At 46.9% G+C, this 11,653-nt stretch overlaps 2 protein-coding genes across 3 annotated transcripts in view; both read right to left on the bottom strand.

Moving 5' to 3' along the window:
- Nucleotides 1–3,590: 3,590 nt before the first annotated feature.
- fabp2 (fatty acid binding protein 2, intestinal) lies at nucleotides 3,591–7,227 on the bottom strand. Its single transcript, XM_083693359.1, has 4 exons — nucleotides 6,934–7,227; nucleotides 4,319–4,491; nucleotides 3,796–3,903; nucleotides 3,591–3,713 (listed from the first exon to the last, which is right to left on the bottom strand). Exons 1-4 carry the CDS (start codon nucleotides 6,998–7,000, stop codon nucleotides 3,663–3,665), a joined length of 399 nt encoding a protein of 132 aa, XP_083549485.1. The 5' UTR covers nucleotides 7,001–7,227; the 3' UTR covers nucleotides 3,591–3,662.
- A 1,486-nt stretch (nucleotides 7,228–8,713) lies between these two features.
- Nucleotides 8,714–11,653, bottom strand: part of gucy1b1 (guanylate cyclase 1 soluble subunit beta 1) — a 22,775-nt gene continuing 19,835 nt past the window's right edge. The window contains exons 12-13 of one of the 2 annotated variants that reach the window (XM_083692609.1): nucleotides 11,642–11,653; nucleotides 8,714–10,669 (exon numbers count right to left, since the gene is read on the bottom strand). The exon at nucleotides 11,642–11,653 is cut by the window's right edge and continues 143 nt beyond it. In XM_083692609.1, the coding sequence (XP_083548735.1) occupies nucleotides 10,537–10,669; nucleotides 11,642–11,653 (145 nt within the window). In that variant the 3' untranslated portion in view covers nucleotides 8,714–10,536. Of the gene's footprint in view, nucleotides 10,670–11,446 lie in introns of both variants that reach the window. The other variant, XR_014554833.1, reaches the window with a different exon arrangement.

The following is an 11,653-nucleotide window of genomic DNA, read 5'->3' as shown; positions in this document are numbered from 1 at the left end:
CACCGGGGCACTCATCAGTCGCGTGGAGATTTCAACCAGCGACCTTCTGCTCATGTTCAATACCATTACACCACCAAGACACTCACAAGAAACACACGTTTACAAAGTACAACAACATTAGAAACATGGAGATTAGATCATATCCCATACCATTACACCACCAAGCTGCTCACAACAAATGCACTCCCGGAGGGAGTGTTGGAATTCAAACATTTTCGGGGTCGCTCAGAGGGTTATGGCAGTGAGTTCACGTTCTCTCATTTTTGGGAAGATGTCTGTGTGTCAAGTCTCCAAGGTCCCTGGTGGAAGTCCAGCTATATCTGACAACTCACTGAATCAAAGTAAAATGTTATAACACTGATTTGTCTTTATTTCAGTTCACATCTCTGGAAAATTCAGGTCGTAGGGAAAAGCACATGTTCCATACCATTGCACCAAGCTGCTCACAATAAATGCATATTTCCAATGCCACCAACTCTGCTACTCAGGAACATGCAATACTTAACCTTGCAGAAGCAAGGCAGGAAGTTCCAGTTTTTAGCCATTTCTTCAACAATTTGTATGAAATTAAAGGTCACATGCGCACAACAATAACATACATGAGCACAAAAGCAACATTTTCAGCTGAACAGTTAGTCATTTCTCATTGCTTTCACACACAATGCAAAACTTAGCCACCTACAGTATATAAGACACAACAATCTATTGAGGAAGTGTTGACAAACAAAACTGAATTATTTCCATTACAGCATAAAGCTATTTCTCCCATTATAGTTCATCTCTACTCCATACATGTAATCTCTCATTGCTCAACAGTTCAACTAACAATCAGTCTGTAATCACAAATGAAACAGGTCATCAGTAATACAACATGTGGCCTGGCATACAGGAGAGAATAGATTACTGTAAATGGTTCGCTTTTTGTGTTCCCATATATACCATTTTTGTTGTTGTAACTACCTGCTTGATTCTGAATATTTGAGATGAACTTGATTTATGTATAAATAAAAAGGACTGGGACACACCCCCAGCAAGTCCTTTGCTGATGGACTCCTTGCTGAAACCATGTGCATTTTACCTCTAGCTGTTTTTCCTGTGCATCAAGTGAGTGCTTTTAGTTCTGCAAATTGTGTTGAATTTTGGCTTCACCAGATCAAGTTAGATTCACCCTAACATGTCTTCTGTTTCTGTCATTTTCCAGTACTCTTTATGTAAAAATCTAGCCCTGCTCCACTCCCTCAAATGCTCTGTTTTTGAAGGATGTGACTCAGTTTTCCATTCCTCCTGTTAGTCAGCACTAACCCTGTTCACTAACCCTGTTCACTAACACTGTTCACTAACCCTGTTCACTAACCCTGTTCACTAACCCTGTTCACTAACCCTGTTCACTCACCCTGTTCACTAACCCTGTTCACTAACCCTGTTCACTAACCCTGTTCACTAACCCTGTTCACTAACCCTGTTCACTAACCCTGTTCACTAACTTATCTGAGACGTTGGTGACAATTTTACAAAGCCAGCTAACATGCAAACAGACATGCTGCATGAATTCAGAAGGCACTGCTAACAAATTGGTCAACATTATAGCAAGCTAAACAGGAACCTGTCAATCAAATGAATCAATCGAGGCTTTTGTACGTCAGCAGTTGTCAAGTGCTTCTACAGATCCTCATCCTGAAGCCCCTCCAGGAACAAGCAACACACATGGTGATGCACAGTGGCGAGCTGTATGCAGTTATTTAAAACATTAAGATGCATTCAGAACGCATGGAAAGGCTTTGAGCTGTGATGAATGATACAGGCTACACCCCCGCAACCAACTAGAGTTTCTACTCGCATGAAAACAGTGACATTCTGGAGACGGAGACACACACACAGAGACGGAGACACACACACACACATACACAACTTGATCAACAACAGTGGACAACTTATTTCAGCTTTAATGATTTTTGTGTGTGTGTCAGGTCTACCTGGTGGAGGGGCTGTATAGCTACTACCACTACATGCAGGATGGTGTGGATGACCGTGGCTGGGGCTGTGCCTACCGCTCCCTCCAGACCCTCTGTTCCTGGTTCCTACAGCAGGCCTACACACCCAGGCCTGTCCCCACCCACAGAGAGATACAGCAGGTACACACACACACACACACCCACACACACACCCAGGCCTGTCCCCACCCACAGAGACATACAGCAGGTACACACACACCCAGGCCTGTCCCCACACACACTACACCCTACACACTGTACACTACACTCTACACCCAAATGCACTATAAAATGCACCCAAATGCACTATAACTCTCAACAGAATACATGTCACAAAAGCTAATCAGTGCATCACAACAGTACCCTTTGTATCCTTTTCATCTAATGAAGAGTTCAGTCCACCATTAGTTTCATAATGACACACTAAATAGTAACTATAACCATCAATACTCATTGCAGGTTGGACAACTTTCATTTGAAAACAAATGTGAAAACAGTTTCATTTCACACAGCAGAAAAACATTGTATTATATAGTTTATGGTGGTACTGCGCCTGTTACAGAGAATATGATTGCTTTCTGTAAATATAAATCAAGTTCATCTCAAATATTCAGAATCAAGCAGGTAGTTACAACAACAAAATGGCATGACTGTAGAACACAAAAAGTGCCCAAAAACCCCTTTATGGTAATCTATTCTCTCCTGTATGCCAGGCCACATGTTATATTACTGATGACCTATTTCATTTGTGATTACAGACAGTTTACATGTATGGAATACAGATGAACTATAATGGGAGAAATAGCTATATGCTGTGAATGAAATAAAACTGTTTTGTTGTCAACACTTACTCAGTCTCTGCAACATCTAATCTGGCCTACCCACCACCATCAACTGCCACGGGAGGACTTTGGAAGTGCCAGTCAGCGGTGTGGAAAGCAGAGGCCGTCCCGTCTCTCTGAGTGGATTCACCTACACTTGTGGTTTTGAGCCGCAACAACTCCACTTGGCACATCATTTGAAGCGTTTGCCTTATGGGTCGTGTCATCTTCAGGCCTTATGGGTAGTGTCATCTTCAGGCCTTATGGGTAGTGTAGTCTTCAGTTGGCAGCCATCTTAGGGCTCTCTCCCTCTGACTGCACCACTGTGACCTCTGACCTCAAGTCCACATGAATAAAGAGCATTCATATGTGTAAATGTCTTGAGGAGTTGTTACCTAGGTACAGTAATAAGTAGCAAAGCAACTGTTGTGGTTTCTCACCAATATACTGGACATCCTGAATCTGAAGTCAAATCATCCATGTGACATTTCTGCCACCCAATGTTACACTGCTAGATCTCAATTTTTTTTATTATTATTATTTTATTGAACCTTTATTCCTACAGGGGAAACACACTGAGACCAAGGCCTCCTGTCCACAAAAACCCTGTCCCTTGTGTTGTATGTTCTATGTGATCTGGTCCTGTGTTGTATGTTCTATGTGATCTGGTCCTGTGTTGTATGTTCTATGTGATCTGGTCCTGTGTTGTATGCTGCTCCACCAGGGGGGGTCGACCCCAGGGAGGCGGGTGAGGGAACAGAATGGATTGAGACCACAGTAAAAGTGTTAAACATACACAGTCTTTATTGCTTTCAATGTAAAAGCTGGCAGTTAAAGATGTCTGCCTCTTCTACGCCCTCTTGAAGATCCTCTTGGCCTCGACACCTTCATAACTGTAGCTCTGCAGACAGACAGTTGGTTATTATGACTACTAGTAGTTAGTATGCAGATGTGTGATGGTCTAAGTTTCCATGGTAACCCACCTGGACCAGCTCGTCTCCAGAGATGATGCGGGTGGTGGTCAGCTGACAGCCGTTGTCCTTCCTGGTGAACGTGCCTTTCAGGCTATCGCCCTCTGTCACCCAGCAGCCCTGGGGGCCAGGTCAGAGGTCAAGGTTAGAGGTCAGTTAGTGAGGGTTAGTTAGGGTTAGTTAGTGAGGGTTAGTTAGTGAGGGTTAGTGAGTGAGGGTTAGGGAGTTAGTTAGTTAGGGTTAGTCAGTTAGAGTTAGTTAGTTAGGGTTAGGTAGTGAGGGTTAGTGAGGGTTAGTTAGTGACGGTTAGTTAGTTAGGGTTAGTGAGTGAGGGTTAGTTAGTTAGGGTTAGTTAGTGAGGGTTAGTTAGTTAGGGTTAGTGAGTGAGGGTTAGTGAGTGAGGGTTAGTTAGTGAGGGTTAGTTAGTTAGGGTTAGTTAGTGAGGGTTAGTGAGTGAGGGTTCGTTAGTTAGGGTTAGTGAGTGAGGGTTAGTTAGGGTAAGTTAGTGAGGGTTAGTGAGTGAGGGGTATCTTACTGAGAGCTCAGTGCCGTCAGCGAGGCTGTACTCGAAGGCGACTCCCAGAGTGAAGTTGATCTCCAGAGTGCGGAAGGCGCTGGTCTCCTGGACACGGAAACAGTCTCCTGTCTGCTCGATGATGATCTTCAGGTTGTCATGAGCCGCAAGCTTCCTCTTCACCATGTTCACTCCTGGTGAGACACACACACACGTTTAGTATCATCATACGCCTGATAGACTGTCTGTCTGTCTGTCTGTCTGTCTCACACACACTCACACCAAACACTACCAATCTTCCACCATAGATTGAAGACCCATCTCTTCAGGCTACATCTTAACGGTCCCTCCTAAAGACCTCTTCACCCCCACTACCCCCCTGTACTAACCCTAACCCTAACCCTAGAGACCTCTTCATCCCCACTACCCCCCTGTACTAACCCTAACCCTAGAGACCTTTTCATCCCCACTACCCCCCTGTACTAACCCTAACCCTAAAGACCTCTTCATCCCCACTACCCCCCTGTACTAACCCTAACCCTAGAGACCTCTTCATCTCCACTACCCCCCTGTACTAACCCTAACCCCAACCCTAGAGACCTCTTCACCCGCACTACCCCCCTGTACTAACCCTAACCCCAACCCTAGAGACCTCTTCACCCCCACTACCCCCCTGTACTAACCCTAACCCTAGAGACCTCTTCACCCCCACTACAGTTTTTCTACTATTAATAACAATAACAATAAAAAAAGTAATCCTTCCTTCTTCTAGCATTGTGACTATGGCCCTAACCCCTCACCCTAACCCCTAAACCCTAACCCTTAAACCCTAACCCTAGCATTGATTACTTTGTCTTATGATGACTGATGGATTAAACAAATGGATTTGTTGTAAGTCACTTTTGATAAAGACGTCTGATAAATATCATAAATGTGGATGAAAAACACACACACACACACACACACACACACACACACACACACACACACACACACAATACAGTGGGGGAAATAATTATTTCATCCCCTGCTGATTTTCTGAGTTTGCCCGATTACAAAGAAATGAGCGGTCTATAATTTTTATGGTACTTTTATTTTAACAAATAGAGACAGAATATCAACAAAGAAGTCCAGAAAAAACACGTTATATAAAGTTCTAAATTAATTTGCATTTGATCGAAGGAAATAAGTATTTGATCCCCTACAAACCAGCAAGAATTCTGGCTCATACAGACCGGTTATATGCCCATGAGGCACACAGATTAGTCCTGTCACTTTAGGAAAAGTACTCCTAATCTCTGCTTGTTATGGGTATAAAAGACACCTGTCAATAGAATCAATCTCTTCCATTCCAACCTCTCCACCACCATGGGCAAGACCAAAGAACATTCAAAGGACATCAGGGTAAGAGTTGTAGACCTGCACAAGGCTGGAATGGGCTACAAGACCATCAGCAAGAAGCTTGGTGAGAAGGAGACAACTGTTGGTGCAATTATTAGAAAATGGAAGAAATACAAAATAACCATCAATCGCCCTCGGCCTGGAGCTCCATGCAAGATCTTGCCTCGTGGGGTAAGGATGATCATGAAAAGGGTGAGGGATCAGCCCAGAACTACACAGGAGGAGCTTGGTAATGATCTCAAGGCAGCTGGGACCACAGTCACCAAGAAAACCATTGGTAACACACTACACCGTAACGGATTGAAATCCTGCAGTGCCCGCAAGGTCCCCCTGCTCAAGAAGGCACATGTACAGGCCCATCTGAAGTTTGCCAATGAACACCAAAATGATTCAGAGAAGGCTTGGGAGAAGGTGATGTGGTCAGATGAGAGCAAAATTGAACTCTTTGGCATAAATTCGACTCTTCGTGTTTGGAGGGAGAGAAATACTGAATGCTACAATCCCAAGAACACCATACCCACCGTCAAACACGGAGGTGGAAACATTATGCTTTGGGGTTGTTTCTCTGCTAAGGGTATAGGACGACTTCACCGCATTGAGGGGCCAATGGACGGGGCCATGTACCATAAGATCTTGGACGAGAACCTCCTTCCCTCAGCCAGAGCACTGAGGATGGGTCGTGGATGGGTCTTCCAGCATGACAATGACCCAAAACATACAGCCAAGGCAACAAAGGAGTGGCTCAAGAAGAAGCACACTAAGGTCATGGAGTGGCCTAGCTAGTCTCCAGACCTTAATCCTATAGAAAATTTGTGGAGGGAGCTGAAGCTTCGAGTTGCCAAGCAAAAGCCTTGAAACCTTCAGGATTTGGAGAGGATCTGTAAAGAGGAGTGGACCAAAATCCCTCCTGAGATGTGTGCAAACCTGGTGACCAACTATAAGAAACGTCTGACTTCTGTGCTTGCCAGCAAGGGTTTCTCCACCAAGTACTAAGTCATGTTTTGCTTGGGGATCAAATACTTATTTCCTTCGATCAAATGCAAATTAATTTCTAACTTTATATAATGTGTTTTTTCTGGACTTCTTTGTTGATATTCTGTCTCTATTTGTTAAAATAAAAGTACCATAAAAATTATAGACCGCTCATTTCTTTGTAATCGGGCAAACTAACAAAATCAGCAGGGGATCAAATAATTATTTCCCCCACTGTATATCCTACTCGTTCATCCACTCACCCATTTTCTCCATGAACTTCTCGTAGTTGTCATTGCGGTCGATTTTCCACGTCCCGTTGAAGGTCATGCTTGTGAAAGGTTGTGTGTGTGTCTAGGGTTAGGCTGTGTGTGTGTATTAGGGTTAGGCTGTGTGTGTGTCTAGGGTTAGGCTGTGTGTGTGTCTAGGGTTAAGCTGTGTGTGTGTATTAGGGTTAGGCTGTGTGTGTGTCTAGGGTAAGGCTGTGTGTGTGTCTAGGGTTAGGCTGTGTGTGTGTCTAGGGTTAGGCTGTGTGTGTGTGTGCGTGTGTGTGTGTGTGTGTGCGTGTGTTGCTGTGCTCAGAATGGCCTGCCTCTGTGTGTGTCCCTCCTTTATAAGCAGGGAGAGAGGTGTCATCTCTGTTCCACCCAGGGAGAGAGGGTGTGGTGTGTGTGTGTGTGTGTGTGTGTGTGTGTGTGAACAGGTGTGTGTGTGTGTGTGTGTGTGTGTGTGAACAGGTGTGTGTGTGTGTGGGTGTGTGTGTGTGAACAGGTGTGTGTGTGTGAACAGGTGTGTGTGTGTGTGTGTGTGTGTGTGAACAGGTGTGTGTGTGTGTCTCTTATCTCTGTGGATCTGTGCTGATGTGGCTGTAGGAAGGTCTTTCTCAAGGCTACAATAGGTAACGTCATGGTGTAGTAATAGGATTTGCAGTAGTGTGTGTGCGTGTGTGTGTGCGTGCATGTGAACATGTGTGTGTGTGTACAGGTGTGTGTGTGTGCGTGTGCATGTGAACGTGTGTGTGTGTGTGCACGTGTGTGTGTGTGTCTGTGTGCATGTGAACGTGTGTGTGTACAGGTGTGTCTGTGTGTGCGTGCATGTGAACGTGTGTGTGTGCGTGCATGTGAACGTGTGTGTGTATGTGAATGTGTGTGTGTGTGTGTGTGCATGTGAATGTGTGTGTGTACAGGTGTCTGTGTGTGTGTGCGTGCATGTGAACGTGTGTGTGTGTGTGTGTGTGTGTGTGTGCGCGCGCGTACAAGTGTGTATGTGTGTGTGTGATATGAATATATTATTAATTATTATTCTCTGTAATATGTTGTATTGTTGCATATCCAGATGTTTGATTAAGACTGTATGTATGTATGTATGTAGGGCACAGCAGTTTGAAGTCAGAGCAGCCAAGGACACGGGCACACACATACACCTTAACGCACGCACACACACACTTGTACACACACACACACACACACACACACACACACACACACACACACACACACCTGTACACCTAGTCAGACAGGACAGAGGAGATAACTGCAGAACACAACAGTAACCTTTGGCCTCGAGCACAACTGTGATAAGCAGCGACCTTTAAACCGCGTGTCAACACTGACCTTTAACCTCCACCTGACCCCCGTCTGACCTCAGACACCCCCTGTCCTGTCCTGTCCTGTCCACTTCATACTGGCTCACACATCAACCCATTATACAGCCCTCCTCCCCCTCCTCCTCTTCCTCTTCCTCCTCCTCCTCCTCCTCCCCCCCCTCATCCCCTCTTCCCCCCTCCTCCTCCTCCTCTCCCCCTCCTCCCCCTCCTCCTCCCCCCTTCCCTTCTCCTCCTCTCCTCCCTCCCCCTCTCCCTCCTCTCTCAAAGAGAACAGTTGACCTGAACAACTGTGGTAGCCTCTCTTTATTCAACAAGTCCATCAGTGAGACAGAAACCCAGCAGACTTCAGGGTTCGCCACACACACACCCACACACACCCACACCCCCCCCCCCCCCCACACACACACACACCCAACTAGAATTCCAAAAAATCGCATACTAGTGTTGTTGTGTGTTTAAACTGTGAAGTGTAATTAATCCCACTGTGTTCCACACAATATACACAATATACAGTCATAGTTTAGCCTCCACATTTACATCTTAAGACAAATGAACAGAATAAATAACATCAGTGCACGTATACCATTTGGTGAAGCACTTTCACAATAAAACGTTGGCAGATAAATACCTTGGTAGTACAAAAACACGACTAATAAAATACTACTTCAAAAGCTGGACTGGAACTGAGCGACAAGAACAAAGGTCAAAGTATACATGATCATGGTGTTGCCATGGCTTCAGGACGCTGATAGGCCGTGTGAGACGTTGTACCGAACTAAACATGGAAGCTAAAGAAACAAACAAACCAACAAATCAGTCTTGGTGGTTAGCTGGTCATTGGTGGTGTCAGGGTCAAGGTTAGGGTTAGCCGGTCATTGGTGGTGTCAGGGTGAGGGTTAGGGTTATCTGGTCATTGGTGGTGTCAGGGTGAGGGTTACGGTCAGGGTTAGGGTTATCTGGTCATTGGTGGTGTCAGGGTTAGGGTCAGGGTTAGGGTTAGGGTTAGGGTTAGCTGGTCATTGGTGGTGTCAGGGTTAGGGTTAGGGTCAGGGTTAGGGTTAGCTGGTCATTGGTGGTGTCAGGGTTAGGGTTAGGGTCAGGGTGCACATGCATGGGATCTGCTCACTTTGTCCTCCTTCAAAGGAAAGATAGATGTACAGGATCTATCCCTGTGCTGTATGTGGTCAGAAGGGTCGCTGTTAGGTCCAGAGATTCAACCTAGGTCAGAGATGGGTCTGAAAGGGAATCCCTGACATAGGGTTCATTCAGATAGGGGGTTAGATAGGGGTCAGTTACAGGGCCAAGAAAATAACATATCTCACATAATTAAGAAGAGAAAGAAGACCATGGTGGATAAAATCATGTAAGAAGGTCAAAAGGGACTTGTTATTAAATAACTCACCCAAAATACATAATAAGTGCTCTTAAAGGAGAAGGGATGAAGCACAAATAATATAACTCAGGATGAAAGTGTTGAAAGGGTACATGTAACCAGCCCTGAAACTGGGCTTCTACCCCTACAAGTCATTCTAAACAGCCCTCACATTCAGTGCTCTCTGACTGTGAAGTTACCAACTACTGGGCAAATTTAGTACACCAACCTATTGAAGTTAATTGATTAGAATGCTATGGGGGTAAAACACCACCAGGGGGAAGCAGGTAGGAGATTATTAATCCTTCTCAGCTGCTCGGTGGTGGACGGAGGGACGGAGGGAGGAGGGACAGAGGGACGGAGGGACGGAGGGAGGAGGGACGGAGGGAGGAGGGACAGAGGGACGGAGGGACGGAGGGACGGAGAGAGGAGGGACGAAGGGACAGAGGGACAGAGGGACGGAGGGAGGAGGGACGGAGGGACGGAGGGACGAGGGACAGAGGGACAGAGGGACGGAGGGACGGAGGGACGGAGAGAGGAGGGACGAAGGGACAGAGAGAGGAGGGAGGAGGGACAGAGGGACGAGGGACAGAGGGACAGAGGGACGGAGGGACGGAGGGACGGAGAGAGGAGGGACGAAGGGACAGAGGGAGGAGGGACGGAGAGAGGAGGGACGGAGGGAGGAGGGACGGAGGGAGGAGGGAGGAGGGACGGAGGGACGGAGGGCTCCTGTGATGACCTAGAGCTGAGCCTCTCACCAATCACCATATCAGGGCCGCTAGATGAAGCTTTAACCAATGTGAGGTGTTGGTTTGTACCTTAGCCAAGGTTTCAGGAGTAGGAGACGGGGTTAGGGGTCAGGGGTCGTGGTCAGGGTCAGGTTAGGGGTCAGACGGGGGTCTCTGTAGTCTTGCGGGACAGGAACCAGACCTTCATGGGGTCCTTCTTGCCCTTCATGGTGATTGGTCCTCGGTACTCCAGGTGGAATTGGGGGTCGGAGTTCTCCGCAGACAGCAGACACCTGAACACAGCAGACGCCATGGTAACAACCCTGACCCCTGACCCCACAGAGAGCCGACACCTGAACACAGCAGCAGGTGATAATGTGATCAGTATTTCAGTGTCTCATGACCACATTGAGGCGCAATGACACCTAAATAAATACAAGATCTAATAAAACAATAATCATTTTATTGAGCTTCTCTAGGAGCCAAAGACAATGTAACCAACAACTTATTACAAGTCATAATTCATTACGCAGCTTTACGTCCAATGTTCCCTGAGGTATTTATCATAGGGTCAGGGTTAGGGGTCAGGTCAGGGTCAGGGGTTACCTGGAGGTGTACTCTGAGACAGGGTTAGGGGTCAGGGTCAGGGGCTACCTGTAGGTGTACTCTGTGACAGGGTTAGGGGTTAGGGGTGAGGTCAGGGTCAGGGGTTACCTGTAGGTGTACTCTAAGAGAGGGTCAGGTCAAGGTCAGGTCAGGGTCAGGTCAGTGTCAGGTCAGGTCAGGTTAGGGTCAGGGGTTACCTGTAGGTGTACTCTGAGAGAGGGTCAGGTCAGGTCAAGGTCAGGGTCAGGTCAGTGTCAGGTCAGGTCAGGTCAGGGTCAGGGGTTACCTGTAGGTGTACTCTGAGAGAGGGTCAGGTCAGGTCAGGGTCAGGTCAGGGTCAGGGGTTACCTGTAGGTGTACTCTGAGACATTGATCCGTCCCTTCTCCCCAGTGGTCTCTATGCGGCTGGTCAGGTTAGGGTCAGGTTAGGGTCAGGTTAGGGTCAGGTCAGGGTCAGGGGTTACCTGTAGGTGTACTCTGAGACATTGATCCGTCCCTTCTCCCCAGTGGTCTCTGTGCGGCTGGTCAGGTTAGGGTCAGGTCAGGGTCAGGTTAGGGTCAGGTCAGGGTCATGGTCAGGTCAGGGTCAGGGGTTACCTGTAGGTGTACTCTGAGAGAGGGTCAGGTCAGGTCAGGGTCAGGTCAGGGTCAGGGGTTACCTGTAGGTGTAC

The sequence above is a fragment of the Argentina silus genome (genome assembly GCF_951799395.1).
Source record: "Argentina silus genome assembly, chromosome: 21".
In the NCBI taxonomy this organism is placed as follows: domain Eukaryota; kingdom Metazoa; phylum Chordata; class Actinopteri; order Argentiniformes; family Argentinidae; genus Argentina; species Argentina silus.
This window is presented reverse-complemented; position numbering and strand designations above follow the sequence as displayed.